The sequence below is a fragment of the Opisthocomus hoazin genome, chromosome 13 (genome assembly GCF_030867145.1).
Source record: "Opisthocomus hoazin isolate bOpiHoa1 chromosome 13, bOpiHoa1.hap1, whole genome shotgun sequence".
Classification (NCBI taxonomy): Eukaryota; Metazoa; Chordata; class Aves; order Opisthocomiformes; family Opisthocomidae; genus Opisthocomus; species Opisthocomus hoazin.
In genome coordinates, this window is record NC_134426.1 from 26613263 (window position 1) to 26637998 (window position 24736).

At 48.2% G+C, this 24736-nt stretch overlaps 1 protein-coding gene across 1 annotated transcript in view; it reads left to right on the plus strand.

Annotated features, from left to right (window-relative positions):
- SETD1B (SET domain containing 1B, histone lysine methyltransferase) overlaps positions 1-24736 on the plus strand; it is a 55021-nt gene that overhangs the window by 9420 nt on the left and 20865 nt on the right. Inside the window, exon 7 of the mRNA XM_075435074.1 lies at positions 22387-23157. Within this exon, the coding sequence (XP_075291189.1) occupies positions 22387-23157 (771 nt within the window). The remainder of the gene's footprint in view (positions 1-22386; positions 23158-24736) is intronic.

Here is a 24736-nt window from a genome sequence, read left to right on the forward strand (position 1 = left end):
AGCTCCAGGACTGCACAAGCCACGGAAATTTGGGCAGTGCTCGTGCTGTGTGAACGTCCTGAGTGTCGACAGACACTTAAGCCACTAGAGGAGTTAATCGAGCGCTTTCTGCCGTTGCTTTGGTCCCTGAGCGTGGGTGTGTATGTATGCACACACTTGCTTAACGGGGCTTTCATGTTACGCCGAAGTATTGAATGTATACTTTGTTTGATAGCTCTCCAGCTATTTATGCCATCTGGTTTGAACGGGAGACAGTTGCTGGGTTTTAATACTCACTTTGCTCAGTTGCAAGGGGGAGGTAGTTGGCTTGTGGGGGATGTGCTCCACTGAGTCTTCCAATAATAGAGCGGAGCTTGCTGCCTCTGCTGGGGCATTTGTGGCGGAGGGGACAGCGAGAGCTGAACAATGTGGAATGGTGCCAGCAGACAGAGAAATTACGTTGTATGTCATGTCTGTTTGGGAGGTCTGTTGCAACAAATGTGGGTATCGCTGCAGTGGATGTGTCGGTCCTATGCCGCTGTCTCAAGGAACGATCGAAATACAGGTATTTGCAAATGCCAGACCCTTTCTCCTCAGTGTTTATAATAGTCATGCAAGCAAATGAAACTGCCGTCCCTGGTGTGCAAGAACTCTGCAGTAAGGTGACCTCAGCCATCCAAGGGGGCTGGTCTTGTGTAAATGTCCTGAATGCGGTAGATCAATTTAATTTACTTGTGAAAGTTTGCCGGGGTTAATCTGGCAGAATGGATTTCCCTCCGGTGGTCTGCAGTTGTGAGGTTTTCACCGGAGAAGTGGCTGCGTTTCAGGAGAGGGGGAGCTGCTCCTGTAGGTATAGGCTTTGCGGAGTGCGTAACTGGAGGAAAAGCGCTGCAGCAAGAACATAGTGCAGGTCTCAGTGCTAAATAGGAAAAAAGAAATTGTAACTGTAGTGGAAATTTTGTTTTTTTCTACATGCCTTCCCAAACCTGCTTGTCCTTGCAGTTGCCAGTTTAGCCTTTGAAACAATTCAGCTGCTTGAGGTCTCATTCATCATCTAGGCTGGCCCAGGCTCCCCTCTCGGGAGGCAAGTCCCTGGCCGGTTCGACCTGATGATGTATTAATTAGGAATGAGCTTTGATTCCTTGAGCTCGGTCTGGCAGGCGTAAGAGGGGATACTCTTAGTCTGTCTGAAAAAATGGGGAAGGCATCCCTCATCTCCTTGCCATGCTGGGCTTGTATCTGCTGTCCTGACTCTCGTGCAAGTGGGTTGCAGCCAATTCTGAGCATGTTTAGAAAGATGGATGAGTGCCAGCGTGGTATGTGGGGTCAGGTGCTTGCTGTAGCCGAGATCAGCGTTGGGGGACTGGCTGGGATGTTACATTTGTAGGTTGTGATATGGGGCAGCGGATTGCTGACGTTGAAGCCCATGTTAAGTCTTTGTCTCTCCGTAATGAGATGCTGGTGTCAGAAGTTCATGTCGATGGTTCTGTGGTACAAAATGATACAAATGCCTCCATCCTCTACAGAAGCCAGAAAGGTGGTAGCAGGGTCTCCATACAGGTCATTGCTGCCTCAGTTGTTTCCACCCCCCCCCCCCCCCCCCAAAAAAAAAGTTTGATGTTGGTTGTTGGAGCTGTTTATTCAACCCTCCTCTTGGTTACAAATCACACTAAGCTGTTCTGGCATGTTTGAAAAGTTGCCTGTGCCTTTCATTGCTCCGTCCGATGCACAAAAAATGATCTCCATGTGTTTTTGCTTCCTTTCCCCACCCTTCTCACACCCCCCCAGTTTTTTGCTTTAGAAAAAGGCTCTCCTGGCTTCTCTCTCTTTTGCTGAAGGAGCAGAGCTGAACAGTGACTTAACATAGGCTGAAATTTGAGCTGCAGCTTTCCAACTGAGTTAGAGAGGGGCATTGAGTCTGTCTAAGGGCTGGAAAGCCGAACCTCTAGCTTCAGCCTATTGTGATACCACTATTCAACTTTCGGTCCTTCAGAGAATCCTCCAGCAAAACAGAGGGAAGGCAGACCCGAATATTTCTCGTGACTGTGTGGTGTGGGGAGCAGAAATGATATATTAGCATAGGGAGGGCTCACCAAGTGTCATAAGGAAGCAATAAAGAGGAGAGAGTTTGAACTTCTTATTTGCTTCGTATTTGGCTCTTCAAGGGTCAGAGCAGCCCCAGGCCAGCTCTCTTCGGGCGAGTGCTCTAGATGGGAAAGTCCCAGGATTCATAAGGATGCCAGCAAAGTTGTAGGGAAGTTTCTCCTCAGACAATAGGTGCTTTTCAAGGACCTGCTCCTGTTTCCCATCAAAAGAAGCACGATTTTTGTCAATGATTGCTAATATGGTAACGTGTGTTCTATAGGTGAAGCACTGTCAAATCGTCAGGCAAGTTACAGAATCACAGAATCAAAGAATAGTAGGGGCTGGAAGGGACCTCTGTGGGTCATCTAGTCCAACCCTCAAAGTTAACCACCCCAGATTTGCCATAAGTAAAGGAGGTACAGCCAAGCCCCAGCAATTGCTCTGATTTGTCATGCAAGACCCCGGAGTTTGATTTCAAGATCTGGTATGATACTCCTAAGCCAGAGCTTGGCAGGGAGTCTGGGTGTGGGAGAGGAAGGGCTGTGCTTCTGTCTGCAACACCTAACTCCGACTAACCTCAGAGCAGTGATTATGGTCTGCAGAGAAAGTCCTGTTAAGCTTAGCCGAGGGACGAGCGCTGAGAGGTGGAACAGAGCGGGATGTGGGCAGTACAAAGTAAGAGGAGAAGAGGGATCCTTTACAAACAGCACAGCCTGTCAGCCAGGAAGACAAGGCAGAGAGGGCTGTTTCGAGAAACTAAAAGGTGGCAAGGAAAGAAAACTGCCAAGCTGCGTTGTTATTTTAGGAATAACAATTTTAGGAAAATCTTGGAGGGTAGCAATGCCGAAACTTTCCTTCCTATTTTCCTGAGAGATAACAAGGGAAGAATTGTAATAATTTCTTTTTGACAGGATCTTTGCTGTTTCAGAAGTGCAAAGGTTAAGTAAGTACAGTTTTGACATCCCATGGTCTTGTTTTCACTCGGCTTGTTACAGGAAGAGGCCCTGCCTGTGTGTGCTGGGGAGGGCGACAGGATTATAACAAGTTACTTTGTTGTGTATTGATGATGCCTTTCATCTTTCACCTTATGAATGTGTTAGTTTGTGCTCATAGCCAGTGTGTAATAGGAAGACCATATGATTGACAGTGGCACTTTTTGATGGAGGGATCCACAGACTCCTGTCTCCCTGATAGTTTGGCTAAGCACCTAGTTACTGTGGTGGGAGAGATGCCTTAAAAATGCCAAAGAAAATCGTAAAAATAAAGATCCTGAATCATGAATGAGGTGAGAGCGGTTCTGCTTCTTGCTGTGTGTTTTAGCAAATGATTTGGGGAGCGAACTGGAAGGCTCGCAGTGCACAGCAGCCCTAGAGACCCCAAAAGCCACTGCTGTCACCAGCACCCCTCAGTGTCTCACTCGGCTGTTGTGAGTGTTTTTATTTCCGTGCTGGATGCTGAGGTGCCTCTTGCAGGACAGCATCGACACCCCTGTGACAAGCTGTGTGTATGCAGCAGGACCCCTTGCAGTTATCCGGGGAGAATATCTGAGCTACGCTTACACACAGATGAGGTGGGTCAGGCTCAGCCCTACAGTGAGCTCTGCTGAAGTCCCTGAGGTTACATCTGGGCTGCATTTGCACTTCGCATTGAAGTATCTTTGGGTTCTTGTGTGGTCGCAGCCAGAACTGAAAGAAATTTATGTTGAAGTGTCACATTGTCCCTCCGGAGCCTTAGCAGGATGTAATGAAATTCTCCCCAAGACACTGCATCGTGTCTTCTGCTGCTCCAGGCTGCTGCATCCCATCCAGACCAGGATGTGTTTCAGTAGCTGGTAAATGAATCCCCTTTCCTACAAAGCCAAGTTCAACCTTTAGTTGTCGCGAGTGCCCGTGAGAGAGAGCGGTATCCTGATGCTGTCCAGGCAGTGAGAGGAGCTGCAGGGGGTTTCTCTGCCAGCGATACCTACAGGAGCGGTCAGTGCCCCTTGGAGCTGTGCTGTGCAGGAGCGAGTTGGTCTCTGCCTACAGAAAGACGCCCTCTCCTCCTGCACCCTGCTCCCATCCGCGGGCTGTGCAGGGTCGGAGGCAGCACTGCGTTCCTGGACCATTGACAGCGGGTTAGATGGAGCCTCCTGAAGATGAACCCAAATGCACTCTACTAAGGGATGTTTCTGGGCTGGAGAGTGCAGAAGTGATTTATTCAAGGTAAATGCACATTAAGGTTGAGAAGGTAGGGTCTTAAGAGCCGGGAAATTTAATACCTTGGTTTCCACAGTAACTGTGCAAGAGCCCTTATGCCCATAAGTAGCTGTTATGTATGTATAATATATATGAGTACACCTGGGATCCAATTTATGGCTGGAGTGGGATTCATCATTTCTGGAGGGAGATGGGGGAGTAGATGTGGGGAATGGCTGCTCTCAGTGTATTTTTTTTAATTGAAGAAGGGAGAAAAACCCGAGAGCTGTGATTTATGCCCAGTCTCATAAACACTTTTTCAAATTTTCCTGCCTCCTGAGCTCTTGCGAATGCGATCATGCCTGACAGAACCAGTTCCTAATGGAAACTCAAAAAATAGGTATGTGTTCTGACCATGAATTTCCAGAAATGCAGCCAGCCAATGCCCAGGCAGCAAAGATTTGGATGACTGCTGTGGTTTTACATGTGAATTACACCAGCTGTGCTGAACCTGTGAAATGAAAATGAGAGCGAGCTGCTTAAACTGTGGGTTCGGTTCTGCCCTCCCTGACCATTGCACAGCAGCAGCGAGAAGCCGCAGGGACTTCAGGGGATCTTGTGGAGTTTAGGCTTGTTCAGAAAAGAAAAGCAGCACACAAATCCCTCAGAAGGTGATTTAAATATGACCCTACACTCGACCCTTTTGAGACCTCAGAGGTCTGTTCAGCCTCCGCATCCAGAGGAAGGAGCACGTTGGGGCAGAACCGCAGCCCTGCATCCTCCCGGGGATGCTCGGGGCTGAAGGTCAGTTCCGATACAACCTGGCCAAGGTAAGGATGTCCTGGCTCCCGAAGCAGTGGAAATGCAGGGTATTACCTTCTTTTTCACAGCTGATACTGGACGACCACAGGCAGGGGACTGCTTCCTTGTACGTCTGATTCATTTACCACATGACAACCTGCTTCTCCTACAGAAATGTATACGAAGTAGAGAAGTCTCTTCATGTTTGCTAGCTGTATTTGACCTTTGACTTTTTGTATCTGTCTCCAGCTTGGTTCTTGGAGTGCTTGCGAAACTGGTGGTTAGCAATGCAGAGGGCTTGGACTGGCCAGAGGTGTTCAGGATAGGAAGCAGTGAGAGGTAACAAGCCCAGTGTCAGATTTTACAGTCACTTTTTTCAGAGCAGAATTGCATAGGATTCACCTGGTGTTCCTGGCGATGCACCCCCTCCTGTGCATATGCTCATGAGGGGAAAAAACTAAATGGAGAAATAATTGAAGAGCTTATGGTTTGGGTTTTTTGGATACCTAACAACCTGAGTAGAATGAGAGAACATGTCTCTTGTTGATAACAGAAGTAGAAATGGTGAAATGCTCTGGAGTGTAACTGAAAAATAGAAAGCAGGCTGTGGTTGGGAGGCTGAGTGGTTCTTTCGCTCTCTCATACCAGGCCAAGACTTTGAGGCTTTTGCATTTTGCATACCTAAGAGAAATGACATTGCTATCCCTTTTTATAAATCACTGTTGCTGATTATAGTCTTGCCACTAGCGTAGTTCGTTCTCTGTTTTGCCACCAGTGACTTTCTGTAAATTTTCAGTTCCTGATGGACTGGGTATGTATAATTGAATTGCTTGTTGATAGGTAGAGCACTGTTCATTTTGTGTTTGTGTAATCTGTAGATGCTCTGCTGCGCTGGGAACTTAGATCCAAATTACAATGTTTAACCGTAGCATATAGCTTATGGCAGAATAATATTTGCAAGTCTGAGCTCTGCAGACCATTTACAGTTAAGAGAGCCCTTAGCATCTTCCTTTTGCTCCTTAGAGTTCTTCCTATTCTTTTCAACACTCAGTTTCAGCAGTGACGATATTGAATGTTCGTATGTCATAAATGCAGGCTGTGAAGCCTCACATTGAGGTGACGCGTTTTCCTCGCAGTTTCTCCCAACCCATTATCATTCTAGTTGCATTTTGCATCTGATGGTTGTGAAAAGTGACCAAGGGAATGCAGACAAGTTACTGGATGGCAGCGTGTGTTGCAACATGCAGTGACACTGAGAAAATGTGCCAGTGTGTTAGGTAATCTGTAGAAATATTGAGAAAATAATTGCTGTTAACATATTGTGCTGGCAGCCGCCAGAACAGCACTAAATTCTGGGTCTGATTTTGAAGAAGACGGAGCAGCCGCTGTGTTCTATATGTGTCTGTGTCTGACACAGAGCAGTGAACAGGCGAGCGCTTATTCAAATTTCTGCTGGCTGTTGCCTTTCCTGGAGTCCTCTAAATAGATACAGTTCATCAGTAGAACGTTTTTTTCCGTGTGCATCAATTCCGAGTCCCATGACTTTGCCATCCCCCTTCTATTAATTTTAATTTTCAGTTTGGGGTAGTTGCTTGTACCGAGTGAAGATGGTGCAAAACTCATAATGAAACCCGTGAGCTCGTTAGCTGTGCGCATCACGTACCTGCCCACGATGGCTCCTTTGGCCCAGACGTGTTACTGCTGTCTCAGGATTTATTACGAAAGTGCAGTGCTTGCTTTTGGAAATGCCCATTCATCACAAGAAAAAGGTTGCTCAAATTTTTCAGCTCCTACAACCAGAGTATTTAAAAAAAAAAAAGTTTTAAAAAAAAGTCTTCTAAAATGTTTTTTATTTGCTTAGAGCTAAAATAAAGCCAGTGGCTGCTTTCACAAGGTTCCAGTGGTGCAGGCAGGTCAAGATGGCAAATTGGCGTTCCTAATTTCTCCCCAGGTTGGGATAGGTTCACTCCTCTGGGCATTGCAAAAGTGTTGCTTCAGGAGCAGTCTGAGTAAAGGAAGTTGTTCGCGGCTTGGGCTTCGGCAATCGCTCCTCGCATAGAGGGCACTGCGAGCGCTGCGCAGGCACGGCGCGGGGAGGAAACGAAACTGCTGCTTGAACTCGGAGCTGGCAGCAGCTCTGATGGTTTGGAGGCTTGGTTGCAAAAGGGTCAGACAGCTGTAGCAGAACTTCCAGTTTTCACTCGCCGGGACTTGGGTGTTTCGACTTAGGCACTTCTTAGTGGCGTTTGGATTTGCTGGCTGCTCTGAACATATGCATTTTGTGAAATATGTATTTATGTGGAGTTGAGAACTGTGTACTAAGTGCAATTTATCACACACCTTTGACCAGCTCACCCGTGTTTTGCCCAGGATCTCCCTCTCCATAGAGGGCAGCAAGTCAGGGAGGTCGTTAGGAAAAAGGCTCCAAAAATGGCAAGGATTGGAGGAAGAGGAGAAGCAGAGGTGGTCTCGCCAGGTTCCAGTCCTTCCCGTCTTTCCTCCTTGCCTGCACCTTCAGGCATTCAAGGCAAGATGTCCTCAGGCTCACCATTGCCCAAAGTCCAGTGTCAATGAGCGCAATGGCATGGAGCCTTAGGAGGCAGAGGATGGTGCAGGTTGGGTGACGTGAAGGAAGGACTGGGCTTTGTTTTTCCTGGGGTTGAAACAGCCCTTTGCTGGCCTGGTCAAGGAGTCAGATGTCTGCTGCTTTTGTGGATAGGGTGGAGTGAGAGTTGCTTTCTTACACCCTGATTTTTCCGAAAAGAGCTGTATTTCACAGTGAGCAGTATAGTTTTGTGCTTGTGTCCAAGCGGTGTGTCCTCCTCCCGCTGTGCGGGATTAGCATGCGTTGCACATGTCAGGAAAACGTTCCCTCTGGAGCCTGGGGAGGGATTGCTGAAGTAGGCGACTTCCTTCCAGATTTCCCTTCTCCCAGAGGAGCTTGTTATTTCTGGTGTCTTGTGTGTCCCAGGCAAAACAAAATACATATATTTCAGGCGGTAGCAGTGTTACTTGGGGGAAGCAGGAGCTGGTTTAATGTTGGTGCATAGCTCCGGGGACAGTTTCCCAATCCAGTCCTTGTTGCTAAGCGGTTGCCAAACGTGGCATTTTGGGCAGCAGATGTGGCTGAGAGTTTCCAGTGCAGATAATTGAAATATTGTCTTTGAAGGATGCAGATAAATATGAGCAACTGCTATCATGGTGCTACAAGCATTTTGTTATTCTCCAGGAAAGAAATTGCTTGGAAAATATGAGAATCCATAGTACTTTATAAAATCCTTCAAATTACAGTAAAATATAAAGGGCAATCTACCAGTTGAATGTACGCCATGGAGGTGTGTGCAGAAGGATGCATTTTGACAAGGGAATATCAATGAATTTGTTTGCTTGTTAATATAATGTCAGGTGGGATGTATCTCCCAAATTACATCAGAAAAGTAGTAACAGCAGGTGGTTTTGCAAACCTGAGGCATATTCCAGGTCAGTGAGAGGCAGGTTGGTAGGCAATATGGGTTTGGTGGCAAAGAGCAGCCTGGCCACAGCAGAGCCCCACTGGAGGATGGGGACCTGATGCTGGGGTTGCTTTTAAATTCCCCGAGAGCGGCATTGTGTGGGGAGCACCCAGCCTGGCTGCAAGACACCAGAAGCAAGCTGTGGTCCCTGCTGGGTTGGATGCTCAGGCTTCAGCTCGAGGAAATCTTGTTGCGTGACTTTGCCTTGGCTTGTTGCTGGGATGCGCGTGCTAGAAAAGGGCTGCGGTCAGGGAAGTGCCTGCTGGCACAGCTGCTGTGAGCGCACGGGCCTTTGAGGGGACCCTGGGCGGCTTTTGCAGCCCAGCTCAGCCGGCTGCGTATCGCTGTGGGGTCACGGGGAGCGGGGAAGCAGACGTGGGAGACGCGAGGAGCTGCACGGGTGGATTTGCACTGGGTGTGAGGAGTCACCCACTGTGCGATGGGTGCAGCTTGCACATGGCCTCTGTCTTTGCCCTGAAAGGGTTTGTGTGGATCTGCTTTCGATGTCCAAGCTGAAGAAAACCTAAGCTGTAGATAGTACCATGCCTTTAAAAAAAAAATCAGACGGGCAGCTTGTAGTAGTCTCTAGACTTCTGAATTGGGATGGAGATTGTGTTAGGACTAGATTTTACTGTCAGCGAATTTGGGGCTAAATGTACAAATGGAGTAGTAAGAAGGATGAATATTGGACCCTTGTTATGACCCAGCTCGCAGTGGTTTTCCTAGTTGAACTGAGCTCTGGTATCAAGAGTTATCGCACATTGTAACTCCGTTCCAGTGGGGCACAACCTTGGCGTCACATCCCGCAAGTGAGATGTATTGATGATGGTATGTGGCATAAGAAGTACTGTGTGGCTCTAGTGCTTCAAAAGGTGCTGAGGCTAAACTGTCCAAAGTACAAAAACTACGACATGCAGACCACCAAGGCAGCTGTTCCTGCGCAACTGCTGAGGAAGAAGAAAAAAAAGAGATGCCCGTGCCTTGCAGCTGGTCACCTGAATCAGTGAGCAATGCGTGGAGTGCGTGAGCACAGAGCCGTGTTCGGCTATTTTTGCGCCTTTCTCACAACTGTTTCGCATAGCTCTTTAAATGAGTAACCTGCCTTTTCAAGAGTTCATGCCTAACTTCAGGCTAAGCAACCAATCTAATGGGAAAGCTGCTTTAAAACAGAAAAATAGGAGCTGTGTAATGGAGAGTGGTTTAGATGCGTCTGCTCAAGTATGAGCTGTAGAGATGCTGTACTGCCGTGTGCTTCTGCAGGGCTTTGCCCCCGTCTTCATCGTTTTAAGCAAAGCTCTTTAAAGCAAGTATGAAGAAAGTTGGTAAAAGAAGTGCCACCAACATGGGGAGGCCTGAAAGAGCCTGGGGGCTGGCGTGGTCAGTCCGAGGAGCAGAGCACGGGTCGCCTGGCGCTGGCTGCTGCTGGGCGGCTCTGCCCATGGGCACGCAACCCTTGCTCTTCAGCAGTCGTCTGTGGTAGAGCTTGGTTATGGCTTTGCTGCAAGAGAGAACAGAAAGAGACTTTGGACTAACCCATGAGTAAGCAAGGGAAAGGCATGTCTTTGCCTTTCTTTGGCTGTGTTGTTGGGGGTTATTTCCTCCAGGTTACTGAAAGACCTGCAGTGGGAGGTCAGAGCAGTTCATGCCATGCGAAAACCTCAGCAGCAGCAGAGCTGTGTGCGGTGCTGCTCCCCTGGGGTCCCTCTGCTGCTCATGACCAGCAGATTAGAACATGATCTTCTTCAGCAGTTGCTGGTGGACCCATCTTCCAAGAACATCCTAGTCCATTTTTAAACCCATCCGCAGTTCTGAGTCTGGGCAGGACCCTGTGGCAGTGAGGTGCACAGATGAATGTTGCGCTAGGTGAAAAGTGTTTCCGTGTGTTTGCTTTAAACCTCCTGCTTGCTAATTAGGGGACAGGTGGAGAAGTCAGCATACTTTACCTCTTGTCTCTTTTTTTGAATATGTTGTGCCTGCACAAATGGCAGTGGGCATGCAGCCCACCTGTGGGATATTTCCACTCTGGTAATTTAGAACAGTTGTGGTTATACAATTTAATTTTCATATAGTGGGGGTAGTTTAATAGCAGAAGTTTCATATCTTCTAGAAGGCCATGGGAAATGTCATGTCCTGCAGAGAGATTATTTTTGTTAAGGGATCAGTCAACAGTTGGCAGCCACAAGGGTTATGTTTCCATCACCCAAGAGGAGTGGTATGGGGAAAAAATTGCCTTTCCCTCACTGAGCAGGTTTTGGAGAGGGATAACTTGAAGGTGTTTCTGGCTGGATATTGCTTTAGGCTTTGTTTTAGAATGAGGAAGATTTTTAATGTTTTAATGAATATGTTACGTGCCTCAGCCAATGCGCTTAATGCGCTCCTCTCTGACTGCACATAGTGAAATTGGAGTAGAGCAAGAGAAGGAAAATCTAAGCAGGAAATAAAGCGGTGAAAAATTCAAGATGCCTCCAGAGAGAAGATGCGTAAGAGAAGAGAAATGTTACCAAAGGGGAACTGTTTCTTGCTGGCCTCACCCTTACTTTTGAGGAAGAACGTCTGTACTCAGCCTCTTTAGCTGCTTGAAATAGGCTCCTCGGAGTGAAGTGTCTGCTGCGGTCTAGCTGGGTTTTAATGCATCTACGGCACTTTGCTGGGGAGGACTTGTTAGCTCAGAAAATGAGTGGAGCCTGCTAAGCTCATTAGGGTGCCAGTCATCCCTTGTGGTCACTGCTGCCAAGGGCTCGCAGCCTGGCCGCGGCCAGGGAGAGAGGAGTTTCTCTCTTGGGAGCCTCTCATTCCCCAGGGTCGTGCTCGGCTGTGACGTCCCAGCAGGCCCGGAGCACTTACACCACCTGCAGCGGAGGCTTCATCCAAAGTGGTTATAAATGCTTTTTGTCCAGACCAGGTGGACTGGCTGAACGGTCTTCTCTGCAGCAGTTTTTCTGGGAATTTCAGAAACGCAGCAGATGTCCTGTTTGTCTTTCTTGGGATGATGGCAGTGGCTGTCTCCAGAACAGAAGGCTGCAAGTTTTCTTACTTGAAACCAAACTGTATTGCACTGTGACTGCAGTGAAGAAGATGACAAGGTCGTGAACACCTTATTAGCAGTGTGTTCTCTCTTTCATGCTTTTATTTCTTCTCAAATAATTGGTACTGGGATAGAAGAGAGCTGCTGGGAGGAGAGTAGGGCTAAGTCTTTGTGATCTCCTGGGCCGGCAGTGAAGGGCTCATGAAATCTCAGCAAAAGTGTTCAGGAAAGTGAAAGGTTCACATAAAAATCAGGACTTTAACTCTTTCTCCTTGCTAGTTCCACACTTTGTGGAAAGTAAAAGCTGTGCTTGTTTGGAAAGGGCTGTTCTGGGCTACTTCCATCAGCTGTGGGCTATAGGCTCCTGGGTTTTCTTGCAGGTGCCAAAAACAGTTGGGCCTCTTTGCTTCCCAGCACATGAACAGATCAGGACTCCGTCCTAGAAATTCAGGGCAAGAATAGCTCAGGTTCTTGGAGAGGGGAGGAAGAAGCCAGGCTCATCATTCAGGATGCCTCTTGAGAAGGAAGGCTAGTGTCTGAACTGCTGCCTCAGGACGTACTAATGGCACCTGGGCCTCAGAGCAGACATTAGTGAGCAGAAGAGCATTAAAAGATGATTCTGATGAATGATCTAACAAAAGCTCCTCTTTTTTTCTTTTGACTGTTGTCCTTCAAAGCCTCGATTCCTGCGTTTCTGCTCTCCCTTCTGAGGAGACTCAACGCTGCACAGGTTGCATTGCGGACGTCCAGGTCTTGCAGATGAAACTGCTGTTGCTACTAACGCTGGGCATGCAGAGAGCGCTGAACAGAGCACTGAAAATGCTGCCGTATCAGTAATAGCCATGTGATTTCAGATACTTGAGGGTATGGTAGTAGTATGTAAAAGGGGAATAATATCAAATTGACCTAGTTCTGCTGATTAGAACTTGTTTAAATACAGTATGTGTACAACCTGTTCTTCAATAGGCTGATATCAGCTGGGAAGCTAGACTGTTTTCCAAGCTTTTCTGCTTTATTATGGCCCTGTTGGTAGCAAGATCTGAATTCGTGGCTCCATTTGACCTAAGGTTTAAGTATGAAGGTAAGCTCAGGGGCATGTGAGTTCCTGCTTGGCGCTGAACTGTAAGGTATCTGTGTACTCTGCACACACAGTTATTGCACTTTTTTTTTCTCTGACTTACAGGTGGACTCTGATCTAATGTTACCAATTCCCATATTTATCTTCGATTGTAAAGTACCTTCTGCTCTCTACAAATGTGGATGCATTTCTGTACAGTGTGAAGAACAAACCAGAGCATTTCAGAATCATTTGGGAAATGAGTTCTCCATATATCGTGTGATTTGTCTTAAATTCCTTGCTTTTCTTTAGAGAGGGAGATGCTGCCTCAAACTCCACATCTTTTGTGTGTAGACAAACCTTAGAATAAAATCTACTGATAATAGCTGAGACGGCAGAAAATGACAGAGCAGCCCGTTGCGTGCTTACCACTGCCTTTCTCTTGTTCTGAGAGACTGTTCAGTTCCTCGGTTGGATTTGGCTGGTTTGTTCCCAGGACTCTGCATCACTGAACCTGGTGTCTGAAAAGGGCTTTACCTGGGTAAAGCCAGTCTGGCTGTATGAAAGTCTCTGGGAGAAGCAGAGAGCATTCCCTGACTAATTTATCTGTAGGGGGTATTTTCTTGCCACTCTACCATCCTTTTATGCATGACTTAGCTTCCCAGCCGACTAAAGCCTTTGAAGTTAGATTGCAAATAGCTCTTCAGCTATCCCTTCCCCCCATCTGAAACAGGCAAACCAGAACGACCATTGCTGTGGAAAGAGCCTGCCTTGTTACATGGCTCCCCAATGTTAACATCCCTCTCTCTTTTCCTCTTTCGTTTTCCCTACTTCTTCCTCCCCCCCATAAAGAAACCTATTTTTTCCCTTAATAAGATCTACTTAAGACTTGAGGGAAAAGGCCATGGTTTCGTGAGAACGTAAATCCAATTTTAGGGTGTTTCATATGTGATGAAAAACACTATGGCCACATGACACAGCCCCTGAATTGGCACACATTCACCCTGCCAGTTTGGATTTGTTCACATAATGCAGAAGGGGCGACTGTCCAGGCAGGCTTCGCATCGGGGCACGCACGAGCTCCCCAGGCATCCCTGCTCTCGGGCTGGCAGCCAGTGACTCCCCGTCTCGTACTCTCACTGTATTTCGTGATCTGCCTGGCTGTATGTTCACATTTGTCTTGGCTCAAATCCGTGCAGTCAGGGGGTCTGGAAGCTTCCAGTCTCAGCATTGATGAGTGTGGACCCAAAGGATGTTACATTAGTCTGCACTCTTCCTAGAGCTGTCCCTGCAGACACCGGAGGGTCTCTTGTGCATGTAGGAAGCCCAGGGACAATGTCTGGTTTCTCCAGATACCCCTTCTTCGGTGGTCTTGCTGACAGCAACGATACAGCTGCCTCATGTCCTGTGAAGCTTGCAGTTCAGAGCCTCCTTTTCCTATCAGAAGGGAGAAAGACCTGAATGAAACCACCCCTTTGGTGGAAGGTAATGCACTTGCTAAGAAACAGAGCAAACGCCATGGCAAGTTATTGCCCTCTTTGTCGATTCCTCTCTTCAGGCTTTCTGCTGAAGCAAATCCGACAGTTGTTTTCCCACTGGGTTAGTTTATGGCTCTGAGGCTTGCTATCCTAGGAAGCTCTTGCAGTGGGCACTTGAAAGTCCTGTTGAAAACTGAAGTATGGTGCTCTCTTGCCAAGAGAATGGATTTTTGAAAGTACTGAATGCTGGTTGAGTCTTCTCCCCTTGAGATCACGTTTCTCAAGTCGTCTTGTTTCTGGATCAGTGAAGATCCAGTTACCTTAGACCACTAATTCCACTGCATTTGCTTCCCATCTCTGTCCTCTCTGCTTCACATAGAGTGGTCTGTCCTTCCCTGGATGTTTTCTTGCATAAAGGAAGTTCTTAGCCTCATGGAGATGCTCAGAGGCTGCCTAAGTGTGTGTTTCTTGCTGCAGGATCCATCTCAGCTTTTCAAAAGAAGAATCCATGCAGCTTCTACAGCCACTGGAGCTTCTGTTTACAATCCCTCATGTTCAATTATTGCGTTTGTTTTCTTGTATTTTGGGTTTTTTTGTGGACCACTGTTTCATGCCCCATGTGACATCAGTGGTCCTTGGGCTTTGCTTTGGGAAATCCTGATTTAAGGTACTGCTCTGTTCCTTTCCTTGGAGACATTGATGTTATGTCACTGTCCTGCGGGGAGAAGGCAGGGGATAATCCCCTCTGGAGTCTGAAAAGGTGCCTCAAAGTGTTGAGACCCGTCTCAGATGCTCGAGTCATCATCTGACGGCCTGCAGGAAACGTGCGGTGCAGATGTGTGTGAGTCTGGGCCACCGTCTTTGGCACTTGTGTGATTTGAAGATCTTAGTTCACTAGATTTTCTGATGATGACATGGACCATTGGGCAGTCTTCCAGCTCTCTCACTGTCCTTAAAACACAAGTCCATTTACTTACGTTTTTAGTGTCAGGAAATGCTGGAAGTGTGTGAGGAGACCTTTTTCCTTTGTAAGCATTAGCTCCGTGTGCTTTGCCCCCTTGAGAGCGCTTCCTGCCGTGCACTGAAAGCCCAGGTGAGCTCCTTGCTTGCATGCTTCCAGGTCCCAACTTGCGGCATCTCCCCGTGTGCAGGACAGTCTGATTAGGGACAACACCTGAGGCAGCACATTGCGAGACACAAACAAGCACCGTGGTGGCTTTTCTTCCCCCCCATCCCCCTGTTCTGGGACCAACGGGAACTTCTGGGGAATTCTCCCTCTATCCTTCTGTGGTTTGAGGTGTCAACTTAAAGTTCCCTCTTGGCATTAGAAGAAAAAAATGAAAGCGGCCTAAGTTAGGCTGGTGTTTACAGTGCTGTTTGTTTACCGTGAGCACTTGAACATTACTGCCACTTGTTTTACTCGTTGCGCAGCCCTGTAGGTGTGGGGAGCATAGTCTGTGCCAAAGAAGCACTGCGCAGAAGTACCAGACCAAAACACAAGCTGAGCCAAGACCGTGTATGTGTCAGGTAGGGTATTGTCATCTCGTAGAGCTTGAATTCTGTTTTTCAAGTAGCGAGAGATACTTTTGCAATCAATAGTAAGGAAACCAAAACGCCCAAGTAACTTCTGCTGCAAGAAATCCCTACCCCGTTGCAGCCTTTTTGGTGCCTGGTTTTTGTGGGACATGGTGATGAGTCCGTTGCTCCAACGTGTCTGTTATCCTCTGCTTTGTTTGCAGCCTTTGCCCCCAAGTTAGATTTGCAAAGTGCTGTATAAATATACGGCTATATAAAATCTTGCAGTCTTCTGTTCTTGAGATAGCAATACATGTTGCTGAAGATACTTATGATCACTGATACGTAATGTGTTAATCTTCCCATTTGCCTGTTCCTGAGCTGGGCATTTTATTATAGTGCAAATATACCTGAAAGCTGTTTTTGTCCCAGTTAAAAGCTGCTGTGATTGTAATCGCCTACTCTGACAGCAGCAGGAGGACGGGTGCTCTCTTGGCTGCCCAAAGGAGATTGCAAGATGTGACTGACCAAGCTGGGGCGTCCAGGGAGGAGGCAGCAAGCAAACTTCAGCGTGGATCCAGGCTGTGGCGATGGTGTGCTGGCCAACACGAGCCACCACGGGCACTGGTGACGGCACGGTTATCTGCACAGGCGTGACAGCTCACCCGGGAAGGTGCGGGCAGCGGTTTGCTCTGGTTTTTTTTGCTGCTGGAGCTAAACTGCTGGCAAACCACCTTTGGATAGCTCTGCCCTCCTGAGCACCACTTCTGCAATGCCAGCGAACTACCACCCTGGTGTGTGTTCTTTCAGAGGGAAAGCTATAATTATAGTTAGCAAAGTAAAAATATTAGTATGTGTTGTAAATACCGAGTCTGCCTTGTTCACGCCTGACACCATGAGGCGTGAATGCTTAGCACGGTCCCTCTGCCATGTCGTCCTGCCCCAGTGTTGCACTCCCAGTAAGCAAAGAGGGCACTTTGGAGGCACGGCTCCTCTTTACGGGCTTTGCCAAGCACGCGTGGAACGTGCAAGCTCTTCTCTAGCTAAAAGCAGATTAAAAATGAAGCAAGCAATACTCTGAAGCTCTCACTGTGCTTTGGTATACAGATTTTGGACAGCAAGAGGTATTTTGCTCTGTTAGCAAAGTGAGTGGTGGGATTCTCTGGGCCAAATTTGAATGGCCTTGTATTTTTTTAAAGGTTTTTTTCATTGAAATTGTGTCTTTGGGGAAGAGTTGCAGGTGGCTGGTTTGGATCCTCAGGCTTCCTTTCGGTTGTGGACGATGTTGTAGGAAATGTGGCAGGTTTGAAACATGCTGTTCTCCTTAAGGTGTTCTGCTGAAGGAGTCTGGGAGGAGAGAGTTGTGTGTTAGAGAACATGGGCTGTTTCCGCCCTGGGACCGGTATCGCACTGGGGCCATTTCCCTTGTCAAAAGCAGAGCGCAGGCAGCGAGGAGCAGGACATGAGCTCGGCGTGGGGAGGCACCCGCAGCTGGGGAATAGGAAGTCAGAGGGACCTGGAGTCCGATCTCGACTTCATCACCAACTTGCTGTGCAACCCATTTTGGTTGGTTGTCCTCTCCCCCTCCCCTCTGATGTTTTTTTTTTTTTCCCCGCTTTTTTGTAAGGATAAAGGGTGAGACTTGCTCACTTACGAGTTTTTTAGATCCTTGGATGGACATAATCCAAAACCAAGTAGTGACTGACCCGGTTATGGAAACTTTTTGTCCAAGAGCCACTTCTGATTTTAGGTCTAGCTTTATTGAAAAGCTGCTTCTTTACATTTTAAATGGCAAAGGTTGTCAGTATTTAAATACGGACTTTTCAAAGTTTTAGGGCTTAAGGAGTGATTTTTTTTTTTTTCTGTTTGATTTCCGTGAATGCATGTTGCAGCAGGCTTAAAGATCTGCTACTTCCAGCAGGCATGGGATGCTTCATTTCATTAGAGCTAATGACCTTGCATTGCGCTGAGTGCCATTGATCCTGCATTTCATTATTATAACGCACCAGAGATCAGCCAGGCTATGTCAGAGTAGTTGCCACGTTCAGTGATAGAGGTTCCTTACTTCAAGTACAGGTAACTTGGAACCCAGCAGAATATTTAAGTGAAATGAACTCTGAGCTGATGGTATTCAAAGTGCGTCCTGAAATTGTGAGTAAATTCTTTATCAGATGGCCTTTTTAAAAGGACGTGAAAGCGTGTGAAGTTCCTCTGCCTGCAGGAAGGGTACCGAACGGCACGTACGATGAAGCTTGCAGCCGCTGGCGCACCGTCAGTGCTCCTCCGGGTCGGGGAGAGGACAGCCTCTTCACATCTGGAAACTGCCACTTCTGCATGCACCTATTAGGGTGTAGTTTCTTTTTTCTGCGGGTGTGAACATTTGCTTGCTAAACGCTGGGTATTGCTCCGAGAGAAGACTGATACACTGCGCTCAGTGGCTCGCTACCCTGTTGCTATTCAGGCTGATCCAGGAGTGAGGTCTCGGGAGGTTCTGCCTGTGCTGAAATGCACTGTAACAGTAGCAGAGGTGGCAGCTAGCATTTTGGGTGAACAGTGAATGAGGCCATTAATAACTGGTTACACTGATGTGAATCTCTCCCAACAAATGTGCATCATTAAAACACCTTTGGAGAAATGTGTCATGCATATAATTAAATACCTGTTTTGCTAACTCTTAATTTAATTAATGCAAAGCAAAGACGGCAGCACAAATTAATTTAGTTGGAAATGGCTTTTTTCTCAGTGGACTGAAGGGAGGTTTTCTGGAGGCATGGTACCAGATGCCCTCGGAGGTGTGCAGGTGAACTCCAGGACTGATTGACACAGTTTTTTGACGGCAATGACCATGACATCCTCATAGCAGTACGTATGCCACGTATCAGCTCACTTTTTTCCCTTTGTGAGAGCAAAAAGGGAGGCCAGCTAGAAGGCAGTTTCTTTGGGAGGACAGTGTAGCTACTTTTCAGCTCTACCCTGAGAGGCATTTGGTAGCGACCCCGGTAAATCCAGGTTCAGGCAGGTGAATGAAAAGAAATTCCTGTAACAAAAGATCTTTCTATGTCTCCTCTTAGTTTTTCCTTCTGTACCTTGATCTCTCTCACTCAGTTCGTGTCCGTGTTTTTCCTCCTTAGATATAACTTTCTGGTAACTGCTCATCTGCTTGAAATATTCATTCTTCTTAACTTTCTTTAAAGCCTTCCTTGTAGATGATCTTCTTTTGGTTTGACCTCTTTCCTAACCTTGTGTATTCTTTTTTCCCCCACCCCCTTCCTTTTTGATCTTTTTCTACCTGCTGCTTAATCGCTTTCTCTTTCCCTTTCTGTCTTGCTTGGGATAAAACTGGAGAACAGACTGTGTTCACTGTGCAAGTGCAGGTGACTTGTCAGCCCAACGTTGTAGGAAGCAGGGAATCTGTTGTTGCTTCCCGCAGAACCATCTGAGCACCAGAAGAATTAAAACCACAAATAATCTTTCAGTCTTCCAAAAAAGCTAGTTATTGCTTTTGCAGTTCTCATTTCAGCTTAAGTAAAAATAAATGCATGTATGAATGAAGAAGCTGCTGTGCGGTACAACATGGAGCCTGGCTAGTCCTGCCACGTCTCTGCAGTTTCAGGATCGGCTTTTTTCTAGCTGATGTTTCCTTCAAGAGGGAAAACCAACCTCCTTTATCAGGCAGGGTTCTTTGGTACTGAGTCTGAGTAGAGGGCTGGTGTGGATGGGAGTGGGCTGTGGGTGATGGGCAGGCTGCCCTGGGCCGGTGGTGTTGCGGGAGAGGAGGATGTGTTGCTCAGGCAGGCACTTTGGGTCCAATGTTGTGTGCTCAGCAGAGACCGGTCTTGAGCGGTGACTCGGACTGGTGCTGGATGGCACTGGGGGGTGCAGGGTCCTGCAGGAGGGACTGGGAATCGAGGAGGATTTGTGGCTTGGAGCTCCCCATGGCACTGCCTGGTGCTGGTGCTCCTCTGGGGCTACGTGAGGTGACTTTCCCCCATACCCATCAGATGAGATGAGTGTGAATATGAAGCTGACTTGGTCTGTCTTTGGTAGCCTGAACGCTCCTGCCTACCTATCCAACACTGATCTTTAGCATCATCCAGCTTTTGCAGTTAGAGCCAGTGCTTTTAACAGTGCCTTTTGTGTTCACTTACTGAAAAATGGGGTCTGTTTCGCAGGAAATTTGTTTACACCTGCCGCAGTCATCATCTTTGCTCTTCCTTTGCCCCTTTCACTGGAGCTGCGGTCGTTGAAACTGCAGAATCTCCTTTCATTCCCCAGCATCCTCGGCGTGGGACGTGATTGCAATAGAGCAGCTGAGGAGAGGATGCAGGGTGTGAGACCCACTTAGAAATGCTAGCCAGATGTGGACAGCTCGAGGAGGAGGTGATACAGTTTGGCTCTGGAAAGACTCAAGTGCAAGGGGTTGTTATTTCTACTTCTCCTTTTCGAGCTGTTCGTTTGAGGGTTTACAAAACAGCCCTCAGAGTACCTCTGTGCACGTACAGATGCACCAAAGCAGCTCAGCAACGGTGGGAGAGTCCCCTCGCCGTTGCTGTTAGCAGGGGGTCGAGAGCACTCGCTGCAGGGCTTGCCAGGCTGGTGCTTTCAGCTCTTCGGAGGGGATAAATGGTGGTCTCCTTGTTGAGCTGGGGGGGTTTGGGCGTTTTGGGACCACTAAAACTGCGAGTGGCTTTTTGGGGGTGACCCATGTGGTGCGTGAGCCGGTGGGCTCATGCTGCACCAGAGGAATGCGGGGAAGCCGGGGCGAGGGGAGGTGCTAGGACAGGAGGATTTGCAATGCTGCTGTTCCAAGCGTTGTGCTCAGCCTGCTCTCTGGTGGTAGCTGGTGTAGCAGAGATGACCTTTGATAAACGTGAAGCGTTTCATTTGATTTGGATAGTTGTGGTTGCTCAGCTTCGTAGAGCGACACTTCATAGCAGAGTCGTCGACTCAGCTGCTCTTGCTTTTGTTCCCTTACCGCTGTGCAAAATTCGCAGGTTAAAAATCAAATCACAGCAGCTTCAGGACGAGAATTGCCAACAAAGCCTGCTTCCCAGCAGCTCTCCCCAGTGCATGTTCTCCAGCATCTGATAAGGGCTGAGGTCTGTTGCTCTTTTTTTTCAGACTGGGGAGACTAGCAGGAGAGCAGACAGAAGAGGCACCTGCTGGCACGAAACATGGAAGAAAAAAACACCTTTGAGATCTTCAGTTAAATTTGGCTGAAAACAAGCCAGCAGGTTCCAAAACTATTGCCAGGGTCAAGATACAGCAAGGCACTTAAAGACTACTTGATCATAATCTCTTACTGCCTCGGCGGGGCTAGAGCCTGCAGAATCCAGGGCAGGCAGGAGAGCTCCGGCAGAGGTGGAGCATCGCTGCTCTGCGCTGGTGAACGTGGGGATGCTCTTTATTTAGATCAACTAGTGGCAGCATGCAAACTGACTTTTTTGTGCGAAGCTATTGTGAGGAAGTGCGTGCTTGGTAAGTCGTTCGAAGGAGGCAGGCCAGTCGTGCTTGTAGAGAGCCTGGGAGAGAAGGTCATGATGAGTGCTTCTGCTTTTCAGTCCTGAAAATAGCCAAGGGATGTTTGCTGTCACAAGAGTGGTCGGTTTTGACGATTTTCGCTGGGAAAAAAAGGAAGAATGGGAGAAGTAGTTTTGGAGAAGGATGTTGGGACCCTGTCCTGTCTTTGCTGACGTTCCACTAGTAAAAGGTCAACCCCATTTGCATTTTCTAGGTAAACTGTTAATGTGTTGGATATGTCTTCCAGCAGTATTTGGTTGCTGTATTTCTTACCAGGATTTGTTGTAACAATACCCGAGGGACGTGACAGTCATACATGTGGTTTCTTTGTCCCGAAGACACCTTTGGGACTGAAGTGCCTGAAGGAGGACATAGCGTGTAGGTGTGACCATTTGCTGTTGAGGATGGAGTTAGCTCGTGAGGCTTTTCTGTTGTACGAGACCTGATCAGGTAGCTCTGAGACTTCAGAGCAAGCAGGCACCCTTTGTTTTAATCCCATTTCCATCCCTGTGACGGTGGAAGTGGGACATCGTTTTAGCATTGTACAGAATTCTGTATCTCTATTTCTTGTGGCTAGTAAAGTATTAATTTTACCCAAGAACACAACATACGCAAAGTCTTTGAATTCCAGCATTTATGACTCTGATGTTTAGAGGCAATTTAAGCAGATTTGGGGGTTCTTTTTTTCCATGTGAATTGCTGTGGTCTAGTCAAGATGAGTTTTAGTAGCAGCAACGGTGTGGAAGTATTGTCTTCCCACAATTAGAGGTTAAGAGTTGACAGCAAATGAGCCAGGGATTGTAATTAAAAAATAGAGTAATTCTTTGTGCGTGGTGAAAACTAAGGAATAAAACCTCATGGTGTAATGTACCTGTCACTATTGGATGCAAATAAGAGATAATGTACCTTGCAGTGAAAGACGTTTGGATTGTGTGCATTTTGCCGAGCATGGGAGCAATTCTTCCTATTCTGTAGCAGCTGAAGTTTTTGTTCAGATGGTACTGATGCTCTTTTAGAAAGCTTTTACCTCTTTGCTTCCTGAGGTCTGACATGGAAGAGAAAAGCTTCAATAGGCACCAGCTGCTCAATGGTCCCTGTCTTTTCAGGGCATCGCTCGCTTTTCTCTATTCCCAATTAAAATATGTGTTAAACTTAGCTTTTGTTTGAAGCAGCCAGCGCTGTGGTATTTAATGTGAAAGAAATGTGCTCCTCACCTTTTCTCTTTCTTTTGTTGCAGGGTCAGCATTCTTCAGGGGAGGACATGGAGATCTCTGACGACGAGACCAACCCTGCACCCATCACCAGTGCAGAATGTGCCAAAACCATTGTGGTGAACTCCTCCGTCAGCAACACAGCTGTGATGGCCCCATCGATTCCCCCCATGCCTCCACCGGGATTCCCTCCTCTTCCTCCTCCACCGCCTCCACAGCCAGGCTTCCCGATGCCTCCGCCGCTCCCCCCGCCACCTCCACCCACTCACCCCGCCGTCACCGTCCCCCCGCCTCCGCTCCCGGCCCCTCCTGGGGTCCCCCCGCCTCATATCTTGCCTCCGCTTCCTCCGTTCCATCCTGGCATGTTCCCTGTCATGCAAGTGGATATGATAAGTGTCTTGGGCAACCAGTGGGGTGGCATGCCGATGTCCTTCCAGATGCAAACTCAGATGCTGAGCCGCATGATGCAGGCACAAAACACATACCAGTATCCGCCTTTCATGACGGGCCGGATGCAGTTTGTGAATCTTCCGCCCTACCGCCCTTTCTCGATGGGAGCAGCTCTTGCTCGTGGACAGCAGTGGCCACCACTTCCCAAGTTTGACCCCTCGGTTCCACCGCCGGGTTATGAGCCGAAGAAGGAAGATCCTCACAAAGCCACTGTGGATGGCGTCCTCCTGGTCATAGTGAAGGAACTAAAGGCTATCATGAAAAGGGACCTGAACCGCAAGATGGTTGAAGTGGTCGCGTTTCGGGCATTTGATGACTGGTGGGACAAGAAGGAACGTCTAGCAAAGGTAGGCTTTCACATACTCTGTGCTGGATCCTGGGGAGAACTGTTCGTAGTGCTTATGGCCAGGGCACGGGCAAGCAGGGATCTGGAACTGTCTTTAAAAAAACCCCACAACCCTAAAGTTTTATGGTGACTAAAACAGAAACAAAAAATAAAGCGCTGGAATAGCTTTGCCATGAGAAACCACATTGCTTGAGGCTGCTGAAATTAAATGGGAGGCATGTATGTCCATGTCACTTGTCTGTGTCCGTGCCTCCCCACGGGGCTGGTCTTTGTGCCGAGGCAGGCATCAGGAGCATGTGTGGGGAGCAGCAGACCTCAGCCTGCAAGTATCTGGAAGGTCCTCCATCACTACAGGCTCCTGCCTCGGAACAGGTTAGCACCTGCGTATTAAACCTGACTTGTTTCCGTGGTGTCACGCCATGTACGCAGGCATTTCGTGCTGCTTTGCCAGCAGAGCAAACGCAGGCCGGGAATTTCAGTCCTTCCTAGTCATTGATGGAGGTACCCTGTGCAGTTACCTCTGAACACGTGTGGAGCCGTAAATGCTCACTTAGGAGTGAACATTCATTTCAGTGTGGGCCTGAGGAAGCAGCGTGTAGTGCTCAGCGTCATCCCTCCACTTTGGGGTGGGTCTCCTCCTCCTCATCCCCTCCTGTGTTGGGGCCACCTCAGGGCAGCCCTTCCTGTGCGAGGGACTGAGCGCAGCTTGTGCCTTGCGAGGGTGTCGGAGAGTGTGTTCATCTTGGGCAGCCTGCGTGGCTGCTCTGCTCATCTCGACACGATGCACCGGCCATGCTGGGGCACAATCCAGGAGGGATCTGCAAACGAGCTGCTTTTCCAGCTGTGTTTCGGAGGGCCATAATGTCCTTCCACGGGTGTCTCTGAGGACGGGCATTGCTGCTGCCCCACGGCAGGGTCACGGGCTAGGTGATCTCCCGAGTGTCACTGCAGCTCCGTGGTGCATGTTTGCAGGCTTTCCCTGCCGGGGGGACTCACACGCTCCCGTTAAAGCCGAAGTCCCTGGGGCAGTGGTCATAGGACAAGGCTAGATGCTCCTACAGACAGAGAGCCCGTACACATGGTAGAGTCCTCTCTGCTGTGTTCCTTTTGGGAAGGCCTTCAAGAACGCCCCAAAATGCCTTAACCCCAACACGCAGGGTTATTCACTCCCCCCGCCCCAATCTCCTTCCCTTTTTCCCCTCAGTGCAGTAGTTCCAGGGCCTGAAATTTAAAAAGTTTAGATGATTTTTTTTTGTGTGTGTGTGTTTGTGTGGTCTGGGGCACTGCTGGCTGCCTCCAGGAAGGGGTTTGCAGATGGAAACGACCCTGAGATCAGGAGACAAATTTGCAAGGGCTTCTCATGTCTAAGAGGCGTCTAACTTTAGCTCCAAAAAACTAAAGTCAGATGCCACAGGACTGTGAAACCACCAAGCTGCTGTTTTGTGTTCCCCGCTTTGTGTGATGAGATCTGTGGAGATTTCCAGTTCTCTGGGCTCCTCCCCCCTCCCCAGTGCTTGTACGTGACAGCAATTAACTCAAAACCTGAACATTGGCCAAATACATGAGGAGTTCTGGGGATT